This window comes from Ammospiza caudacuta, chromosome 15, assembly GCF_027887145.1.
Source record: "Ammospiza caudacuta isolate bAmmCau1 chromosome 15, bAmmCau1.pri, whole genome shotgun sequence".
Lineage (NCBI taxonomy): Eukaryota > Metazoa > Chordata > Aves > Passeriformes > Passerellidae > Ammospiza > Ammospiza caudacuta.
Window position 1 is genome coordinate 7,229,316 of NC_080607.1, and position 21,802 is coordinate 7,251,117.

General features: G+C 51.0%; 1 protein-coding gene across 1 annotated transcript in view; it reads right to left on the bottom strand.

The window, feature by feature from the left end:
* Positions 1-1,549: 1,549 nt before the first annotated feature.
* CBFA2T2 (CBFA2/RUNX1 partner transcriptional co-repressor 2) overlaps positions 1,550-21,802 on the bottom strand; it is a 59,856-nt gene continuing 39,603 nt past the window's right edge. The window contains exons 2-11 of the mRNA XM_058814522.1: positions 17,443-17,586; positions 14,120-14,361; positions 12,516-12,605; positions 11,648-11,829; positions 10,772-11,025; positions 10,035-10,120; positions 7,709-7,904; positions 5,324-5,392; positions 4,370-4,560; positions 1,550-2,051 (exon numbers count right to left, since the gene is read on the bottom strand). Coding sequence (XP_058670505.1) covers positions 1,770-2,051; positions 4,370-4,560; positions 5,324-5,392; positions 7,709-7,904; positions 10,035-10,120; positions 10,772-11,025; positions 11,648-11,829; positions 12,516-12,605; positions 14,120-14,361; positions 17,443-17,586 — 1,736 coding nt within the window. The 3' untranslated portion in view covers positions 1,550-1,769. The remainder of the gene's footprint in view (positions 2,052-4,369; positions 4,561-5,323; positions 5,393-7,708; positions 7,905-10,034; positions 10,121-10,771; positions 11,026-11,647; positions 11,830-12,515; positions 12,606-14,119; positions 14,362-17,442; positions 17,587-21,802) is intronic.

Here is a 21,802-nt window from a genome sequence, read left to right on the forward strand (position 1 = left end):
TTATGGAAGACAATCTATTTACAAGCAATTCCTCCCAGCCCTGCCCTGCTCCCCTTCCCCACTGTGATTAGAGCTAAGCCTGGCACTGCCACCACTCACCCACAGTGATGCTGGGGCTGCAGGTGAGGAGGGGACCTGGGATTGACCTGAGGCTGTTCCAGAAGTGTCCCTTAGGGCAGGAAATCCCTTCCTGCCAGCCCCAGCATGGGCTGCTGCAGGTCAGGGTGGCTCCAGTGGGAGCTGCCTCAATGCCAGAGTGCTCCAATTCCTGGGGACACATCCCCAGGGCCACCAGAGCTGTGGGATTCACTTCAACACCAGGAGACCTCGTGGCTTTTTAATAAAACCTTGCAGACCAGCTCCATCCCGCAAGAGCAGCTTCCCAAGAGCCAGGGCTGGAGCAGCAGGTTCCCTGCTCACCCCTGTGATAGCTCATTACAGCTCCATTATTGGCCTCCAATTGAAAAGGTGATCAGAAATAATTAGGGAATCCCTTGCCTCATAGGCTCCAGCCCAGCAGTGGCACACACGTGTGTGGCTCTGCTGAAGAGAAGGAGAGTTGGGAGCAGCTCCTGGAGGGCACATCCCCTCCCTGCCACGGGCTGTGCCACTGCCACCCTGTGTGACACTGCTGGCCAGCCCTGCTGGCACAGCCTGCACTGCCCCGGGTGCCCCAGTCCCCTTTTCCACCCCACAGCAGGGACTGTGATGGACAGAGCGCCCCAGGCTGGCCCCATTCCCCAGGGGACCTTGTGATCCTCTGGTTTTGGGACAATCTCTGAAGGTGGATCCACATCCCTGGGCATCTCTGGATGCAGCACTGCAGGATTTTATCCCCACTGGAGCAGGGGATAAAAATCCACCCAGGACACCCAGTGCTGCCTTTCTTTCAGCAGTGTGAGTGGAGAGCACAGGCTGTAAACAACCCCTTGCACCACTGAGGATCCCTGGGCTCACAAACAACAGCAGGAACTCACAAACCAGCAGCTTCCAGGCAGTGAGAAAAACAAAACAACGGCCCCCAGGTGGAAGGGGCACCTGCACCCAGCCCAGATCTGCTGTGCACATGTTCCCCCAGCACAGGCCCCACCCAGGAAACACCCAACTGTCTGTCTCACCACAGACTGGGATGGAATCCAGGCCATCCAGCAGTGCCTCCTGCCACTGCCTCTTGCTTTAGAGCAGACAAATCCCCTCCTCCCTCTCTGCAACCCTCAGCTGCCAGCCTGGAGGCAGAAGTGGGCTCAGCTTTTGCCATTGCACAGAGGATGAGATGCTCCCGCTGGGAAATTGGCTCTGGTCTGTTCACAGCAACAACCAGCCCACACAGCCACCTGAGGCACAGCTGCCTGGGAGCAGGGCACAAACATGGAAATGATGGAGGAAAGGTGGCAGGAGGAGGCAGTGGTGGGAAGCGAGCCTGAGCATGCCACAAGGACAGGGCTCCCTGCCTGGGCACCACATCTCAGCACCTCTGGCGTGTGCCAGTGCTCTCCCCATAGTCCAGGTCCCCTGAGCAGCTGCCCAGTGTCCCCCAGGTCCTGGCACTGCTCTGGTGTTCCCCTGAGAGGAGCAGGGAGATGCTGCAGGCGGGCTCACCCCAGTCCACGAGCCACAAAGGAACAGGCAGGATGAGAGGGCAAGGCCGGAGTGTCGGTGCCCCGATGTGTCAAATCTATCAAGTGATAACAGTTGCTGCAGGGGCTTTTTCAGCTTTAAAACCCCCAGGGAGCTCATCCAGTGGAGTGAAGCCAAGCCAAAGCTCCCTCCTAGAGCCCGTTGGTGTCTATGGCTGTCACGGAGGCCGGCGTGGAGGAACGCGAGGTGGTGGCCGAGCTCTTCTCCAGGGCTGGGCTGGGGATGCCATCGAGGCTCTTGGCTGCCACCCGGCCCGTGGGCAGTGCCAGGGGCTTGCTCTGGCCGTGCAGGCTTTGCCCACAGATGCGGTGGTGCCTCTCCCAGTCCTTGTGCTGGCAGAAGGAGCCGCAGTAGCGCGCGATGTTGCAGCCGCTGCACGTCTCGCTGGCCTTGCGGCCGCAGTTCCAGCAGCTCTGCAAGAGCAAAGACACTGTGCTTAAAGGGGGTTAGTTTCCCTAGGAGCTGCAGGATGGTGCTGACTCAGCTCTGAAGGGGACTGTTCATCCCCTCTGGCCCAGATTTGAGAATATGCAAATGAGCAATCCATTAATTCCTGCTATTTCCCAGCTCTTTGCCAATGGTTCTAACCCCCACTGCTCTGCCCACAGCCTCTGTCACACTGCTCCAGGCACGTCCTCTGCCCTAGACCCACCCCAATGCAGACAGGAAACAGCAGGCATGGACTGAAAAACACTCTGCAGATGCTGCTATTGGGCCTTTTTATTTCCTGTTTTAAGCAGCTCTATTTTGGTCTCCCTCCCAGCCAAGTGCTCTCTGCGGGGATCACGGCGCGCTGCACCGGCACCATTTGCTCCGCACCCTGCCTCGCTGCACAAGAGGTTGGAGCAGGCCAATTTGGAAAAGCAAATGCTCATTTGAAAGCCTCCCAGCCAGGTGGAAGCACAGCCAGAGGCTGAGTTTCAGCCTGGAAGCGGAGCAAAGCCCCTCTGGCCGCAGGGAGAGGTGTCAGCTGGTGGCTCCCGCGTGCCACCGCTTCCCTCGGAGCGCGGGGCAAGGGGCCAGCCCCGGATCAGGGCTGCAGCTGCTCTGGGGAGGGGAGGGACGGCAGAGCAGCTTCCCTGCAGCTGGAGCAGGGCGTAGCAAACACACACTGGGGAGGGCAGCTCAGCTGTGGGAACGCAGCTTCTGTCAGAGCTGGTCTTTGTGGGGACACGGTTGCTGTGAACACCATCAGAGCTGTGGGAGCGGGGTGCTGGGAGGTGCTGGGGGGTGCTGGGCTCCACCAGGCAGCCCTGCTGTGGGGAAGGGCTGGCAGATTCCCACTGCCAGGCTCAGCACTGGAGCCACCAGCTCATGGTGGTGATCTATGGGCTGGCAGTGAAGCACCTGACCTGCTCACTTTGGAGCGAGCTGCTCCAGAGCCTCTGTGTCCCCAAGGGTCCTCCACCTTCCAGGGGAAGCAGGACTTGAGACCAAAAAGCCCCTACCAAAGGATGTGGTAGTTCTTTGAAAACTGGGTCACTGCTTCACAGCTGTTTACACTTCAAGTGTTTTTCAGCTGTGTTGCAAAGGTTACAAGATGTGCCAGAACACAGGACAGCTTTTAGACAAGGGCTCCAGGGCTTGCACAGGGGTGCTCAGCAGCTCCCGAGGTCCCAGACTGCTCCTCAGCACAGCTGGAGGAGGAGGACACTCCTCTGCTATTCCCCCATGGAGAAATCACTACTTGCCTCATTCCTTCCATGGCTTCCTGAGCAGTTCCACCCACTCCCATCATGCGACTGCTGTGTTCAACCCTCAGCAATTTCACTGGGAATTGCACTATGGACATCATTCTCTGGAATAACACCTAGAAAACCATGGTTCTGGCCACACTTCCCGAGCCCCAGCTGAGCTGAAACCCAACAGGAGGTTTGGACCTGCTGTCTCCACATCCCAGCAGACAGGAACAGCAGTCCCATCAGATTTCTGCTCAGCAGACACAAGCCCTCGTTCTTCTATGTGCAGAGAGATTAAAATAGGGAGCAAAGCCCACATGGATGGGATGTGGCAGTGCACAAATGAGCCATGTCATTCCCCTTGCCCAAAATCTCAAAAGCTCTACCCAAGTGAACTTCCTGTTAAGCAACAGGGAGGGTGATTTATGATTGAAGAGTAGAAAAGGATTCTCTGAGGCACCCATTTAGCACATGAATGACAAACCAAGATCCACCCTTTCTTCTGCAACATGCAAGTGCGGCACAGACCACCAGGAATGTGCAAGGGCTTTTCCTGCAGCCCAGCTTCTGCCCTGCCCTATTTTCAAGCCCACAAACAGCAATTTCTTTTTTGCAAAGATCAAGTACTCCACCACAATTTCTGAGCTAAACTGCTGCATGCACCAGCATCCTTTTCTCTTTGCTTCTACACCTCTTTCAATTCCACAAAATCCCTGGTGATTACACTGAGTCCAGCTCAGGGTGCCCAGTGGCTGCACACACACGTGTCCACAGACATTTTCAGGCTGACTCCCTGCCAGCAAAATCTAAAAATATTTTTGATTATATTGGTGCATTGTTTAGTTATTGATTGGAGATAGACTTCTAAAAGGAAAAGGTGTTGAAGACTGGAGTTTGGAGCACCCTGGTCTAGTGGCAGGGGCTTGGAATGAGATGATCTTTGAGATCTCTTCCAACCCAACCCATGATTCTGTGAAAAGGCAGGGGGGACCTGCAGGTTTGACCTGGAGACTCTGCAGCCTTGGCAAGTCCTTGCCAGGCTGTGCCCTCACCTCAGTGGACTCCTCCTGCTCGTTGATGACCAGGAAGGCATCCTCGGTGGCCTGGCGCTTGGCGTCGGCGATGGTCTGCTCCATGCGCGCCCGCTCCGACGCGATCATCTCAAAGGCCTTCTGCTCCGCCTCGGCCACCGCCTTCTGCACCTCCGACATGGCCTGCCGCTTCACCTCGTTCACAGCTTCTTCTGGAAGGAAAGAGCAGCCTCACCCACCACCCTGGCACTGAGAGGAGCCTCCCAGAGAAACACAGCTCCAGCTGCGTGTTCACAGCACAGCATCCAACGTGCGGCGAGGCCAGGATCAGCACCACGGGATCCCCGTGGCACCAGAGGAGCAGAGCCCTTTGGGAAAGCCAGGGTGGGAATGATGGCAGGCAGATGTGCACATCCTGGGGCATTGCTGCAGCTGGGCTCCTGCTGTTTCTGCACAGCAAACCCCAGTTTTGTGTTTAGCGTGGGTGATCCAGCGGGATCCCAGCTGTGCTCACCGCGAACACTCACTGGGTTTTATCCAAATCTCCTCCATGACAGCCATGGGATCCTCATGGCATCACAGAGGAGCCATGGGGAAAGCCAGGGTAGGGATGATGGCAGGCAGATATGCACACCCTGGGGCATTGCTGCAGCTGGGCTCCTGCTGTTTCTGCACAGCAAATCCCAGTTTTGTGTTCAGCCTGGGTGATCCAGCAGGATCCCAGCCGTGCTCACCATGAAAACTCACTGGGTTTTTTCCAAATCTCCTCCATGACAACCATGGGATCCCCATGGCATCACAGAGGAGCCATGGGGAAAGCCAGGGTGGGGATGATGGCAGGCACATGTGCACACCCTGGGGCATTGCTGCAGCTGGGCTCCTGCTGTTTCTGCACAGCAAACCCCCACCATGTGTGCTTTGTGTTTACCCTGGTGATCCTGTGGGATCCTGGCCACGCTCACCGCGAACACTCACCGGCTTTTTTCCAAATCTCCTCCGTGACGTAGCCCGTCCCCGACCTGCTGCTGAACTCCCTCAGGGAATCTGCTGGAGGAAGGGACACAGGAAAGATTGGCAAAGCCTCATCCCACCCAGCTGCAGCTCATGTGCCCAGTGGTAGCTCAGGACATCATAGGCCAGGGAAGGATTGACCAGCTAAAGCTCCAAGCAGAGGATTCCTACGGGTAAAGCCACTCCTCAAACACTCAGATGATAAATTACAACGTTTAATTAGCACCTTGCATAATTTATGACACTGTATAACCTATCTCCTGGTACTCTACAACAACAGGCAATGCTTACAAATGTATGTTATTCCAGTTCTGCACTGTCCACAGGCTGTGAGCATCAGTCTGTACACCAGCACTTCCCAATCCCAGGGCAATTCAAAGGCTTGAAATGATGGACAAACTGTCCTCCAAGACACCTGGAGATGCTGCTTGATGTTTAACTGAACCTTCTCACAAGAGCAATAGAGCTTGAAAATTATCCCTAGGTCCCACAAGGGGAGAAAGCAACAGCTTTCCAAATTTATATAAAAATTTTAATTATATCAACATGGGGCTGGAAGTGTATTAGTCATGATATACTTAAATATAGAAGGGCTAAAAGCTGGCTGTGCCCCCCAGGCTGTCACATACACCCACTGCTCCTCAGGCTTGGTGGCAACTGGAGCCAGGGGCACTTGGATTCCTTGCAGGAGGGTTCACTCTATATTTTGTATACAAATAAGTAGAATATACATCAAATTGATATTTATTCTTGCTAGAAGAAATCAATTTTTATTACTGAATAATCAGAGGGATTTTTCCCCAGAACTTGAATTGCAGTGGGTTTGTTTGCACAGAAATCTGAATTACATTGAAATAAATAAGCATTTTCGATTTGTTTTTTCTATAGGGTCAAACCGCTGCATACCGGATGGGGAAACCAGTCAGCTTCGATAAAGTTGACTCATGACACAAAAATAGAACTAGTAACACAGGTAGCTATTACACTTACAAAAGCCTTTGGTATTTTTAGAATAAATAGACCTTGACATTTAAAATCCTTCAGGCAAGAGAGACTGGAAGGGAGAGAGTGGTGGAGACTAACACCTCCTCCCTGCCTTTTCACCCCCAGCTTTGGACCAACCTTGGCCAGCAGTGACAAGGAAAGCATGAGCAAAGGTGCCTTTAGACACTGACAAAAACTGCTTCCTGTGCCACCTCTCTTCAAATCCTTGAGAAAAATACTTAAACACTGTGCAGATGTGACAGCCTGGGTTTCTTTTTTGTTTGTTTTGTTGGTTTGGGTTTTTTTTCCAGAAGGCAAAAAGGCAAAAGCCCTGTTTATTTGATCCTCTCTTCATTTATACCTTAGTTCTCTACAGGTGCACCTGATTGGTCATTTAATCAATACATTTCACATGACTGCCTAATTAACAAGACACCCATTTGTAAACAACCTTATGAGAAAAACAGCAAAACAGATTGTTAAAAAACACCACCTGCAGATGGTTTTAATATTTGACTATCATTATTTATCTCCAGCTCCCTAAAGCTTCCCAGAATAATTCACGGGAAAACTTATCCAGCTTTCTCTCTCTCTGACCAGGCTGCTATTGTATTTGTTGGGAAGTGCCTCAATGAAGGCAGGAATGATGAATCTGACTCCATGTTCTCAGCAGGCTAATATATTACTTTATGGTACTATATTATATTAAAGATATAATATAGTAACAGATATTACTATATATGATATATTATGTACGATAGTATCATATATTACAATACTATAATATAGTATGATATAATTACTATACTATACTAAAGAATACAGAAAAGATACTAAATGCTAAAAAGATAACAATGAAAACTGGCGACTCTCTCCAGAGTCCTGACACAGCTTGGCCCTGATTGGCCAAAGAGTGAAAACAACTCCCAGCAGAATGCAATGGAACAATCACCTGTGGGTAAACAATCTCCAAACACATTCCACATGTGAGCACAGCACAGGAGAAGCAAATGAGAGAAGAATTGTTTTCCTTTATCTCTGAGGCTTCTCAGCTTCCCAGGAGAAAAATCCTGGGTGAAGGGATTTTTCCAGAGAATGTGAATGCCACACACATGGGCCATGGACTCTCCATCAAGGGAGAAGCTTCACCCTGCAGAGTTGTGTGTCATCAGAGGGACACATGGCTTGTGTGGCTCCAGGTGTCACACAGGCCACCCAGCTCATCCCTGAGACAGCCAAGTGTCACCGAGGCACTTGGAGCGAGGGCAAACACATCTGTCCCACCCACAGCAGTGCTCAACCAAACCCACCGCGTGACTGGCACACAGCACCACCCCTCTGTGCCCGTGAGCCGTGCCCGCTCACCGCTGCCTGCGGAGTCAGCGCTGGCGGGGCTGTGCTGGCGGCTCAGCAGCTCGCTGCCCGCCTTGCGCGGCTCGGCCGTCTCGGAGCAGCGCCGTTTCCAGTAGTTGAGCTCCTCCCTGTCGGCCTCCTGGCAGCGCCGCAGCACCGCCATGGAGCGCCGCGTCTTCTCCACCATCTCCATGATGCAGTTCAGGGCCTGCGGGGCAGGGAAAGGGTCTCAGTTATAGGAATGTGTCTGCTGTTACCTGGAGTGACATAATGCTCCAGGTTGCAAAGCAAGATGTTTTCTATTACCATCTGCATGGCAGATTATCGTTTGTCAAGTGGGCAGTTTGCCTTATCTCTCTCTTTGAGTGACCACAATCACACCTTCCTTGGGAGGGGACATCTGCTGATAACAGCTATTGAATGTCACTGCATGGCTGATAAGAACTACAGCATCCCATTGGGAGATGTGAGCCCAGAGGGAGGAGCCAAGCATTGCTACCCAGATATAATCCAGAGATTCTGAGACACCAGCACAGGTTCTCCACTGGATTTCCCAGAGGAACAGCAGCTGCCTCTCCTTCCACTGGATCCTCAGAGGAAGAATACATCCTTCTCTACAGGATCCCTGCTCCAGCAGAACCAGCCCTGACACTGCAGGAGGGCTGGGCCACAATTCCAATGGGATTGCTGCCAACAGCCTGACCCACAGGGTGTCAGGTTGGGTTGTGACTCTGGCAGTGTTGTTCTAGTGTACTGCATTGGTTATTTTACCCTTTTTTTTTCCTTCCCTATTAAAGAACCGTTATTTCCTGCTCCCATATTTTTACCTGAGAGCCCCTTAATTTAAAATTTATAGCAATTTGGAGGGGTGGGGAGGGCTTACATTCTCCATTTCAGGGGAGAGTCCTGCCTTCCTTAGCAGACTCCTGTCTTTCCAAACCAAGACACAAAACTATCCTTTGTGCCCTTAAAAAGGAAATAAGCTCAGAAGTTTCTCCTCAATGAGGTGAAAAGGCATCCCATAAGATCTGGGGGACTTCACCTCAAACTTAAGGATAACTAATTGGACAGGAGGCAAAAAGTCCCACCTGAGCAATTACTAGATATAATACTAGAATATAGATAAATACTAGAAACAGAAAAGATAAAATAATACTAGGAAAAGAAGAGAACAAAGAAACTAATCACTTTTGTGGGTTTTTTTACCAGGGGCAGGAGGGCCTCTTGCACCTGGATTGTTTTTTTTCTGTAAAGAGTTTTGTTATTTGGCCTTTTATTAAAACCTTTTTGTTTCCAACACTGCCACAGAAGCCATCCTGCTGATTTTATGCCTTCTAAGGTAGCTGAGCTATCTTGGGTGTGCAATATATCTCCAACAGTTTATGAGACCTGGCTCGAAGAGAATCATATTTCAATCATCACAGGTTTCACTGTGGAGGGACCATACCAGGCAGATGAGACAAGAGTGAGGTGGTTTCCCAAGATTTGGGATGGTGTCATGCCCAAGGGCACAGCACTAGGTAGGGTCACGACAAGAGGTAGCTCAACACCTCCAGGACATGCTCCTAAAAATGGAGAGGAAAACCCCACCACTTTCCTATGGGATTTGGTTATTATTTGGGTGTCAGTGCTGCAGAGCCACAGTCCAACTCCAGATATTCAGCTACAGAGCCTCTGCTCCACCCCAACAACATCCCCTCAAAAAAACCCATTAGCTTTAAACCGTGAGGTCTTCTGCATTTATGATCAAAGCTGAATTTTAATCATCTCTGACAGAAACAGCAGTGAAGTGCCTGGAGGAGCTGCCTTGCTCAGAAGGAAAAAGCTCAGCATAAAATCTGCCAGAAGCACCAGGTCTTGCTGTTGGTGCTTTTTTTGGTCCATAAAAGGCTGGCACCTCAGGGAAAAAAAGTCTTAAAATACAGTAATGATAGGTTTACTCATTTTGTAAGTCCATATCCTGACTGCACTTAGTGCATCTGTGCACTTGTGCTGGGCTGGGGCAGGAAAGATCCCAGTGGGGATAAAGCTGGGGTTGGTTGCTCAGCCAGCCATGGCAGCACCTGGCCATGCTCTGCAGGAGAAGCTCCCCAGCTCTAGACACTTCAGCCACACCAACTTTAGTTTCCACTGACCACAGGCAGAGGAAATCTGCCAAGAAAGTGCTAGAGCTCCTCTCAGCCCTCCCCACCATCCACCTGCTTGTGGTGGCTTGTTCCTCCACCAGCCACCAGGAGAGCTTGGCTGTGGTATCAACACAGAAATCACCAAGTGGAGCAGGTGGAACACTGGGCTGCTGCTTCCCACAGAGCTTCCCACAGCCCCTGCAGCTCCTTACGTGATCGAGATGCTTCCACTCATCCGCCCACTCCCTCTCCGTCAGGCGGTGATCCACCAGCTCGTCCTGGTAGCCTCCATTCAACCCTGCAACAACACACAGCCACAGGGGGATCAGATGGGCCAGTGGAGAGAGAAGTGGCCCCAAAGCAAGAATAAAGAGCTCTATTTCCAGCTCCACATAGCTGGGATTTTAAAACACATCTCCAGGTGGCAGCTCTACAGGGGTAATTCCATGCTGGTGCTTTTTTATCCCTGTCTGCTACAATCCACTTGTGGCTCCAGCTCTGACCTGCTTGTGGAGCTGGTTCTCCTGTTTTAAACCCACAGCAGCTCAGAGCCTGTGATTCAGGCTGTTGTGTTGGAAAAACATCATGCACCTCCCACACATCCCTTGGAGAAACAGGGCAGGGGGTCAATCTCGACTCTCCTGCTTTGGAAATCTTGGAAAAGTTAATTTCTATTTCCTTGTCCTCTCTTCCTGCCTGCTGGGTTGGCTATACTCAACTCACACACTAAGTGCTTCCTCCTCACCCTCAGCGACTCCAGCCTTCATACAGGGAAATACAAACACTCAATCTTCCTGTTTGTAACTTCCTAAGGGGAACTGTTTCCTCTGAACTCCCTGCAAAGACTCAGCTGTGAGGACATGCCCAGCCAGCATCAACCATCTTTGGGTACAAGTGGTCAAACAGAGACCAGCACCAAAGCTCAACCAGGAACCCTCCAGGCTCTCACCAAGCCCGCCGTGCCTGTCCCGGATCTCTCTGTGCTCCAACATCTTGCTGGGGTCCCTGTAGAGGTGGGAGGTGGCAATATCTTCCAAGGTGTAGTGCTGGAGGGGTGGTGGGGTAGGGTGGAACTGCCCGCTGGGGTTCATCAGGGGGATGGTGAGGGCAGGGCTGTGCCGGGGCGCGGGGCTGATGGTGCAAACCCTCTTGGCTGGAGGCTCTGTCGGCAGCGGCTCCCTCTCAAAGCTGCTGTCTTCCCTCCTGCAATCACACCAGCACAGACAGGCATTCCTTAGCATCCCATACATGTACTCAGCAAGATGCAGATTTGGAACCAGCAGGGTTTGGGAAGCAAGGATTTTACCACGGGGTAAATGCAGAGAGCTCAAACAAATGCGCTCAATTTGTGAGGCGACGCACAAAGTGACCCCGTCAAAGAAAAGGGTTCAGGATGCCTGAGTGTTGTGATTCATCTCTCTGAGCATGACCAAATTAAAATTTCACAGTTTTTATAAATTTGAGGCATGCTCCACATAATTGCATAACAACTTTTATCTTGGAATAAAACGTGGTGAAAATGAAGCGCATCCTTCCCAGCCCTGCCAATGCCTCCGCTCCTTGCCTTGGGGGTGGGAAACTGCTCAGCTCTCTGGCTCAGGCTTTTCAGTGTTACCCAAAAGTCCCTCTGGGACACACTGCCTGAAAGAGGAACCCAACCTGAATTCATAGTGCAGTAGAAGCAGTCACTGAAGTCTCAGAACAGCCAGAATTGCTGTTGGGAGTGATAAGATCCTGGACGCTGCTTAAAGCTTTGTCAGCAGCAAAGATAAAACAAAAGTCATGACTTCAACAACTGAGCAGAGTGACAAAAGCTGTTTGTCACCTGTCTGGACTGTGCCTCTTGCCATTGCCATTGACCTCGATGAGCAGCTCGGAGGAGTCAGCAGGAGATGTGGTGTTGGTGTTGAGCAGTATGTGCTCGTGCTGGGCCAGGTACTGGGAGGGCGTTTGCTTGGCAGCGCGGGCACAGTGCAGCAGCTCCCGCTGCAGCAGAGGCAGGTTGGCCTGGAAAACAAGCACAGGGCTGGGTTACAGCAGCTGTTCCAAAAGGTTTGGTCTTCATTAATAGCTCAGAGCAGTAACACCTGTGACCCATGACCCCCACTCAAGATCCCCAGCTCCTGATGTCTGCACTGCCAGATTTAGCTGAATTTTCCCAGAAGCCTGATATTGGTGGACCCAAAATCCAAGTGTTACAGCATCTAGTTACCCAGAGGTGTTGTGGAATCCCCACCCCTGGATGTGCTCAAGGCAAGGCTGGACAGGGCTTGGAAGGACCAGGTCTAGCAGAAGGTGTCCCTGCCCATGGCAGGGGGCTGGAATTGAGATGAGCTTTAAGGTCCTTTCCAACCCAAACCACCCTGTGATTCTGTGATTTAACCATCCCAGACAGACTCCGTGTGCCAGCACTTCAAACATTCTAGATCTGAACATTTGCAAATAAGATTATAGGCTCAGAAGCTGCCACATGGAGCTTGCTTTGCCTCCTTTATCTCCAGCACACAAGCAGACATATGTGGCACACAGCACAACGTCAGCCAGTCCCACACGGCCAGCTCTGTGCAGTCTGTCTTGGGCTCCAGCAGAATTGCTGTGGTGCTTGCAAGGAGAGCTCTCCCAGCAATGTCACAGTGCCAGGAGGCACAGGCAGGCACACAGAGTGGCAGCAAGCCCCAGCAGCTCCCTGTCACCTTCAGGAAGGGGATCACAAATGGCCGCAGGGGGAAGTTGGTCGCCTCTTGCAGCTTGCAGTGAAATTCCTCGATTGTCACCGTCGAGTTCTGAGAAAAGAAATTAAGAAATGAAATGGCAATTTGTTCTTATTTTTAGACATGTGGGAAATGGCTCCAAATGAACAGAACTGGGAGGGAGACAGCATCTGCTGCTCCAGGACTGACAGTGTTTGCATTGGATCCTGCTGGATGCAGCCAGCAAGGCTCAGGCCAGTGGAGCAGGAATGCTGCACTAGGAGAGGGGTGGGAACTGCCTGGCTCAGCACTCCCCCAGCTCCAGAGTGGGAGGCAGAGGCTGTCTCCAGGGCAGCAGGACCCAGCTGGCATCTACTGCATGCTGGGGCAGGCTGTGCAGAGTCAGGCTTTGATCCCAGCTGCTCACAACTGCACACCTTCCTCCCTTCAGTTCTCCTCATCTAACCTATCCATGGAGTCTCAGCAGCCTTCTGTTCTCTCTGGTCCTCTCCTGGTCCAGCCCTGCTTCACCTGGGGCTGCTCAGGCTGAGGAATCCCTGGGACAGCAGCATTTGATAATCTGCATGTACAAAATTCACCCCTGCAGCAACAAGCACGATCTGGGGTGAGAACAACAGCCAAAGGGACCTGGACAGCTTCTCCTTCCCTCCCCAAAAGGGTAGGCTAAATTCCTACATCTATGGAATCAAATATACCATATAAATGCAGCAGCAGCATTTTACATCCAGTGCTTAAACCCTGGGAGTGACCCAGAGGACATGGACAGACTCAGGTTTGCCTTGGAAGCAGAAATGCTCCAGGCTGCTGCAGTCTAGCTCCCTTCAGGGCTGAACCTCAAAATAAAATGTGCCAAAAAGCAGAGAGCCCCATGGGACCACAGCTGCCCAGAGCTCCAGGGCCTCAGTCCAAGGTCACAGAATGGGTTGGGCTGGAAGTCTCCTTAAAGGCCATCTCATTCCACCCCTGCCATGGGCAGGGACACCTTCCCCTGTCCCAGGGTGCTCCAAGCCCTGTCCAGCCTGGCCTTGGGCACTGCCAGGGATCCAGGGGCAGCCACAGCTGCTCTGGGCACTCTATACAGCACTCTATTCAGCACCCTCACAGGGAAGAATTTCTTCCTAATATGCAATCCCAACCTCCTCTTTTTCAGTTTAAAGCCATTCCCTCTTGTCCTGTTACTCCATGCCTCTGTAAACCATGTGCAGCATCATGTCGAATGCACTGGACAGCATTTATCCCAGTTATTCAGTATAAATGCCAACACTGGATACAATTCTGCAGCAAGACCTGTTCATTTGGGTTTGAAGGGTGTTCTCATGGCAGGGGTTAGGAATGAGATAATCTTTAAGGTCCCAAATCAAACCATTCTATGATTCCATGATTTACAGAAAGGCTTTGCCCAATTCCTGCACACAATCTCGTGCCTAAGCCACTGGACCAACAGCTTTTTGAAACACAGCAAAGATAAAATAAATCATTCATTTTCTCAGGAACCACAAACATAAGAGTCTGGCTCAGCAAAGATGCAAACAAACACTGTGTGCCAGGACCTGGGAGAAGCCAGCCTGGGATGGTGCAGGACTCACCACGAGTGCCAGGACGAGGGTCCGGACCTTCTCCCCGATCTCTGGTGAGATGTCATTCCCAAACTGCTGCAGGGTGGTGAGGAAACGCTTCAGCTTGCTCAGCTGCCGGGCCCCACACGTGGCTGGGAGCTGCTGGTTGGTCAGTGAGGAGGAGGAGGAGGAGGAAGGGCCGTTGCTGAACCTCTGGGGTGGGGATGGGGCCCCGTTCAGGGTCGGGGGGGAATGGTTGATCCCGTTGGGCACTGCAAAGGGGAGACAGAAGCCATGCTGAGCACCAGGAGGGCACATCCCAGAGCCCTGGTGCTGAAGTGGATCCATCCTCCAGCCAGGGGGCTCCTGCTGCTGCTGAGGGGCAGCTCAGGTGGCTCCACCTCGCCCAAGGAGGGCTGGCAGAGCCTGCCCTGTGCCTGCCATCCCTCCCTGGGGATTTACAGGGAGTTTCACAAACACAGCTGGTTTTTTCCAACCTGGTCCCATCTGCAACTTTGCCTCCTGTAAGTGGTGAGCATGTTGAAACAGACTGAAGGGCTGGAAGTTTGGGAACTCAGCAAGGGATTAGGATAAATTGTTGACATCCCCATGCTGTGGTTGTGCAATGTTGAGCCCTGTCTGATGAGCAGCTGTGCACTGGGGCTTCAGCTTGGTATAAACCCAGAATTTCAGAGTGAAAAGCACATCACTGGAAATAGAGTCATAGCTGATCCACAGGGCTTATCCTTAAAAACCCAGCCCTGAATCCCTTATGATTTAAGTCCTGACAAGGGGGCCACAAGGTATAAAAACCATTTCAAGTGATGGTGTTCAGAGAAGCCCTGAAACCACCTGGCAGGGCTGCCCCTTGCTTGTGGGAGGAGCAGAAACTTGTGAGAAAAGATGCCAAAATTTCTGCTGCAGCTTCACAAGGATCATACCAAATCCTGATAAACCCAGTGAGGGGTTTTTCAGAGAAGACAGGAGGTACTTGAACAGTTAAACCACTCTGGGGCATGCCAGGATTGGAGGCTGGAAAGGCTCCACACACCTGGACCTTCGTGGTGAGCACAGGAGGGAAACTTAACCAGAGTCAGTTAAGATGCAAGGAAAGATAAAGCTACAGAGACCAACAAAGGTGGTTCCTGCCAGCCAAGGGTGACAGCCCTCACAGACAGATGATGAGATGAAGGTAAAGGCCAGCACTGAGAGGATGGAGGTACAAAGGCAGTGTGAGCTCATGCTTTTTGTCATGGAGCAAAGCAACCTGAAAAACTCCTGTTTTTACACCCACTCCCAAAGCAGCAAACAACAGTGACATCAGGATGTACCCACAGGTACAGCTCCACAGAGTACACCAGAGCTGTGTGAAAGACAAGGCCTTTCTGGTAATTACTCATAAAGGCCTTTATTTCACTATAAAAGGGTTACAGATAGGGTGAAGTTGCCAAGAGAAGCTCCTCTCAAACAGCAAAGGCTGAGCAGCTCCGTGCTCTCCGGCAGCCACAACCGAGGCGCTTGCCCCCTTCTCTATTTCACTTCCTCTTATTCTTTCAGATGAAAGCCTGGGGAGAGCAACGGGCTCTATTTATAGCTCAGGAGAAAGAGGGGCTGTGAGCCACCCCTGGGGCTGTGGGGGAACCTGGGGAGAGGCTGCCAAGGAGGGAGCAGGGGATGCTGGTGGATGGGGGATGCCGTTAGACACAGCCCCGTAACCGCGCTCTGCCTTTCTGGGCTCAGCCCTCCTGACCCTCTGCCAACGGCACCACGGCAGGGCAGCTGGCACTTATCTGATCCTGCTCACCACCAGGACCTGCTCCACCACACACCACACAGCAGGGCTGGCATCCTGACTGCCAGGTGAGAGCACAGCACTGCAGCAAGCCAGGCAGTGTACCACGATCAGTGGGATTGCTGGTTTGGGGACAGCAGGGTGATAAAATTCCTGGGAACAAATCATCATCTAAAGCTACTCTTAAATTCTGCCTTAGCTCCTACACAGTCAAAGGTTTTGCTGTTTCTCCAACCCTGTGTTAATGATCCAACCCTGTGTTAACCCTTTGTTCCAACTGCTCCACCTCATCTGCCCAAGCCAGGGCAGGTCACACCCCCACTGAGTGACCAAGACCCTCTGGTGCAACTGAGAAATGAAAAAGCAAGAATGAACTTCACCACAGGTCACATCTCTCATGTGTTTTGGAAAGAGGCAATTAAGTCATCTGCAATCAGCAGATTCAGGCTTCTTGGCCCTTAACAGCGTGCCAAGCATCCTCATTGGAAAAATTAATTTCTGTCACTTTGCTAATGGTCTTTTTCTGCCCGAGCAAAAGGAGAGCCATTAAAAACGCCTGAGCACATAAAGATGGGGACAATGTGTCTGGCGGGATAACCCAGTGATTAGTGCTGCTGCCAGCACATCACAGTGTGTCCTCCAGGAGGCTGGGCTGGAAATCTCCAAACCCCAGTGCCAGCATGGAACTCTGAGATAGCCCAGACACTGTCATGGACAGCACAGCAACACAGAACCAGCTAGGGAACACTCTGTGCAGGGAAAAGGGGTGAGGAGAGCATGGAAAATATGTACATGCCATGTGTGGGGGTCAGATAACTCCATGCCCAACAAAGTAAAGCAGCTTTTCTCCAGAACAATGCCTTTAAAAAGACATTAAATGGCTTAAATGTTGGCTAAAGAAGGGAAAAAAAGGACTTTTTGAGCTGTAAGAAAAGGCCAAAGGTCCTTTCCATCCATGGAGTCACTTTTGAGCAACACTCAGCTAGAAGAAGTGGGTGCAAGGCTGTGCTACAGCTGGGCAGGATCAGGACTGACTGTAGCTTAATAGGAAAGATTATAAAGAGAAGATGGAAAAAAGAGAATCTGGATGGACAGCAAGGAATTTTCAAGGCTGGGAAATTAAAAAAATGAAAAACTTTCTAATCTCAGCTGCAGGAATGCTGCCTGCAAAGTGAGATACAGCAGAGTGGGAATTAACTCCTCCAAAAGATAAAGAGGAAAGCCCAGCTCTTGGCTCGCTTGAAGCCGACCTGATAAAAGATTCAATTTCTTAAGGAGTTTATGGTGGAAATCAAGGCTGCACCTGCAAAGAGAAAGACTCAAGGCAGCACCAGGAGCAAGGCAGGAGCAGGCAGGGGGGCAAAGGGGGATTACACAGCCTGTTTTATGTCCTGCAAGCACTACAGAACTGCAGGAAAGCCCCAGTCCCCCCTCCCACACACCCAGGCAGCATCACCCACTGTGCCCTGGCTGATGGCTGGGACATCCCAGTGGGTTCTAGCAGCAGAGCCCTCCCTGCTGGCTGGAGCAGGTGCCAGGACAAGCAGCACACTGGGCTTACGTGCAGTTGGAGTGAAGGACACGGGCCGGGGGCCGCCGGCGTTGACGGGAGGCAGCGGCGGCATGTTGGGAGGAGAGGACCTGGACTGGATCTTCACTTCCACGGGCGATCCGGGCATCACTGGCACCCTCTTCTCACCAGCAACTGTACCAAGAGAAGGTGGCAAGGCTTAGTGACAGTCCCTGACATGCATTTCCCCGCCCAGCACGCCGGGAACAGTGCAAGGGTGAAGATAAGAGCTGGGGGAAGTCACGCAAGGCTCCCATGCTGCTCTGGAGGGCCCCGAGCTGGGGACAGGCACCAGGGGTCATGCGATGTCTGTGCTCTCCATCCCAGTCTCCTGACTCCATCTCCTCACCCCTCATGCCCAGAGATGCTGTTCAAAGTGTTTCTGTCGATTTGCTTTGCCCCTATTTAAGATCTCTCTGATACACACTTCGCTGAGCCTTTCCAGAGGAATCACAACCTCTGGGAGCCATGCAGGCAGTAACCTGGACTTGGGCTGGCCAGAAGTGACTGGAATGGGCCTGGGGTTGTAGAGATGAGCTGATATCAGCTACTCACATCCCCCCTGCTGTGTGCAGTCTCTGGTGTCTAATCTATGACCAGCTCAAACTGCAGCTTCCTTTGCAGCCTTGGGGGGAACAGTGGGACCACATTCCCAGCTCCAGTGGCAGGGATCAGCTTCACAAGACAAAAAGGAAGAAACATCCTAATGCAATAGTGAGATGCTTTTGTTTGGTTTTTATTTTTTGGGGGCTGTTTTCGGGTATTTTTGGTTTTTCAAATGCAGACAGCTCAGCAGACAAAGCCTAAGGATCTCCAAAGCACAGCTCCCGTGGGAGCCAGTCCCAGTCCAGGGGTGCTCTGTATTGCACTGCCAGCATCTCCAGTTTCCATGACCCCAAAGAAATCATCCCTCTGAGATGATGGTCCCCACTCTCTGCTCTTCAAGCTAGCCCTCCCTTGCTCAATTAACTCACTAACGAGATGTGAGCAGCTTGTCCCCCCAGGAACACGGCCAGGTCCCCAGCTGCACCCCAGCTCAGGCTGTGAGGGAGCTCAACCCAACTTCCACCTCTCCAGTGCTGCAAGCTGGGCTTGGGACCATTACCATGTAATTTGTTATCCACAGCTCTTATCAATCTCTGTCAGCTGCAAGAAACTCAGATTTGAGCCCAGGCAAACGATTAAATGCTGCATTCTCATAGAGTGCTGAATAGGTGGCAAAATTCTGCACTGAAATACAACCCAAACCTGCTACTTCCTGACTCCCAACAACAAAAATGCTGCTTTTGAGAGCAGAGAAAACACAAACTGGCACCTGAGCCCTCGTGCTGCTGCCTGGGATCTGCTCTGTCAGCCCCAGCACCTGCTCTGCCACCAAGCTGCCTCATTTATTTTCCTTATGGCAAGTCATGGGGAATGGCAGCTAGGTAACAAATGAACTTTGTTATTCCCAGCATTTCTTTCTGTTGTTTGCAGGAAGGAGGAGCAGGGATGATAAACACTAAAAATCCACGTTTTCCTGCCCTGTCAGTACAGGTGGAATAACTTGGGTTGGAACTGCTACAAAATCCACATCCCAGAACATTTGTGTCTTCATTTATCTAAACCTGCTTTCAAGAAAAGGAAAAAATTCCAGGCTTTGCTTTCATGAAGTGGGGAGATATTGAAGCCATGGGAAACCACTATTAATTTTAACTTATAATAACTACATTAATCCCATATTGCAAACTACTGTACATGTGGCCCTGCTTCCATACAATTGAACCCTGATGTGCAGACCCTCCCTGTCATTCCCATGCATGAATGTGATATTCAGATGAATAACCATGCACTGATGTAGGAACATGACATAATTAATATATGTAGGCACCTATTCCAGCAGGTGAGTTTATCAGCAAGAGCAGGGAAAACACTATGACTTTCTTTGCTCTCTAAATAAATGCAGCAAAACAGTGAAATTTTGTACACAATGTTAGGGGTATTTCTACCACAAAACGTCTGAGTTCCCTCACTCAGGCAAGGAAGGGACACACTGCTAAATGACCCAAATTATTCAATCAAAACAGCACTAACTGTGCCTCTCCAGCACTCAGTGTCAGCTGCCCAATGACCATCCAGGGTCCCATTGTCATCCACCTGCCTTCTCCTCTTCTCTTCTCCCTCTTCCCTTGAAACCCCCTTTCCCAGGTGTACATGGCCAATCTACTATTGCCATACCCTGGAGAGCATGAAATCCTTAACTTTCCTCCTATTCCTTCCTAAAACTTTCCTAGGGCACATTAAGAAAGCAGAACTAATTTGGTTAATTTACAGAGAGGGAGATAAATTTTGCATGGAATTTATAACCCCAAAATAAAACCAGCTACTGTGTCAGACACCAAAACTGAAGCCCACAAGAAGCCAACACCTTCCTTTCCAAGCCCACTCCAACAGACAAGAAGCAAACAGGATTGTTAAATTTAAAAGCTTCCTGCTAATGACCTGGGGCATCTATAAATGCAGATAAAAACCATCCTTCTGAAGCTCTCCTCTAAACATGTCCATTTAATGAGAATCATCTGAGCAAACCAGGCTGTGACCAAGGGCATGAGTCAGCCTTGAGCTGACCTGGGGCTAAAACTGAGCCAGTGAGCAGCTCCCTGGAGAAAGGCTGCCTTCCTGGTCTCATTCTTTCACTTCCACCACTCAGAAATATTTACTGGCTCACCAAGAGCAGCTTTTCAGTGCTGCCTCCATCTGCACAGGGAAGATGCAGAGATGCTCCTCAAAAAGCATGCAAGTCACTCAGTTGTGTCACCCATCTAAAGAGTCAAACGCCATCACAGATTTTGGATGATATTCTAACATCACTCACCTAAAGAGTCAAACACCATCACAGACTTTGGGTGATATTCTAACAAGAATAATTGTTGTCAATGCCTGAATGCTCTGAGCACCAGAGCAAGATACCTGCCCAAATTGGAAACACTGCACTGCTCTCCTTCAAAAACTCCTCCTTCCAAACCTTACCTGGCTCAGAAACACAAATGCTGCTGCTCCTTCTCAAGCAGTGCCTGCAGGAGCAGGCCAGACATATTTATGGCACAACACTTTGTTTGTCAAGCTGCCAAATGCCCAAAGTTTGCAGCGACACGTGCTCAGCTCTGCACCAGGACCTGCCCAAGGTGAGCAGGGACTGAGGCAGCAGTGATGGGGACACTGGGTGGGAGAGCTGCCTTCCCAGCCTCAGACACACTGCAATTCCCCATGGGAAGAGGATTCAGAGAAAACACAACCTAATGAGGTGCTGTTTTAGCCCTGGCTCCATGCAGGAATTCCATCTCCTCCCAACAGTGGTGGATTTGCAGCTCTCAGCTGGGCACGGGCAGCTGCAGCGCAGAGCAGCCTGTGCTCTTGCCCTAGATATTCCTGTGGCCCATTTAAGTAGCCCAGGTGTGCAAGAGCCCAGAAAGCCCCAGGGCTGTGAGTACACCTGGAGCCCTCCCTCTCTCCCTCCCTGACAAGCTGCAAGGCCCTGGGTTCATCTGGCTCTGCTCTGGCTGTCCGTGTGCACCAGATTTCCTCCGCTGCTCCAGTCGCCATCCTGGCGTAACAAATTAAAAAGGAACATATGTCAGGATTAAGTGCAGCTGATGATTTTTTCTTTCTGGAGAGGAGAAAGAGCTAAGTGAGACAATGGGAGAAGAGGCCAAAAAAAAAATCTGGGGTCTCAAGTGATGCTCAGAGAGGTCCCACTCCTGCATTCCCAGATCTCGCAGCACACTTCAGAGGGGCAGTTTCAACACCAGCTCCAGACAGATCTCATCCTAATTATTTTCTTTAAAGAAGTCTTTCCACCTATGGTGTTTAGTACAAAGAGCGTTGCTGTGACAGGTAACCTCAGCATTTACTAGCACTATCAACTCTATAAAGAAACTGCTTTATTAATCTCTTCATGCCTGTGGGCTTGAGAAAAGGGAAAAGGCAGAAGAAAAAAAAAACAGCAACAAGTTAGGGAGTATCTCAACTACACTGGAATTTAAATTAATCCCTAAATTCCTTTGGCAATTAGAGAATAAACTAAGTGATGAAAAAGAAGTAAAACCAGTGCTTGAGGAGAACTGGATGTTACCTTCCCCAAAAAAGCAAGATTAGGAAGTGGAGAAGAGTGACAGTAAGGCAGACAAACACAAATTGTCTCCTCTTCATCCTCTTCCCAAAGCTCAAAATATAATTCAAGGCAGTATCAGGAGGTGCTCCACTCTGCTCAAGAGAAAGCCTTGATCCAGATTCCTGGCAGAGCCATGGATTTGCTGAGAGCAAGGGAAGAGAGGAAGAGCCACTACTACAGAGCAGAAAATGGGGATCCTTT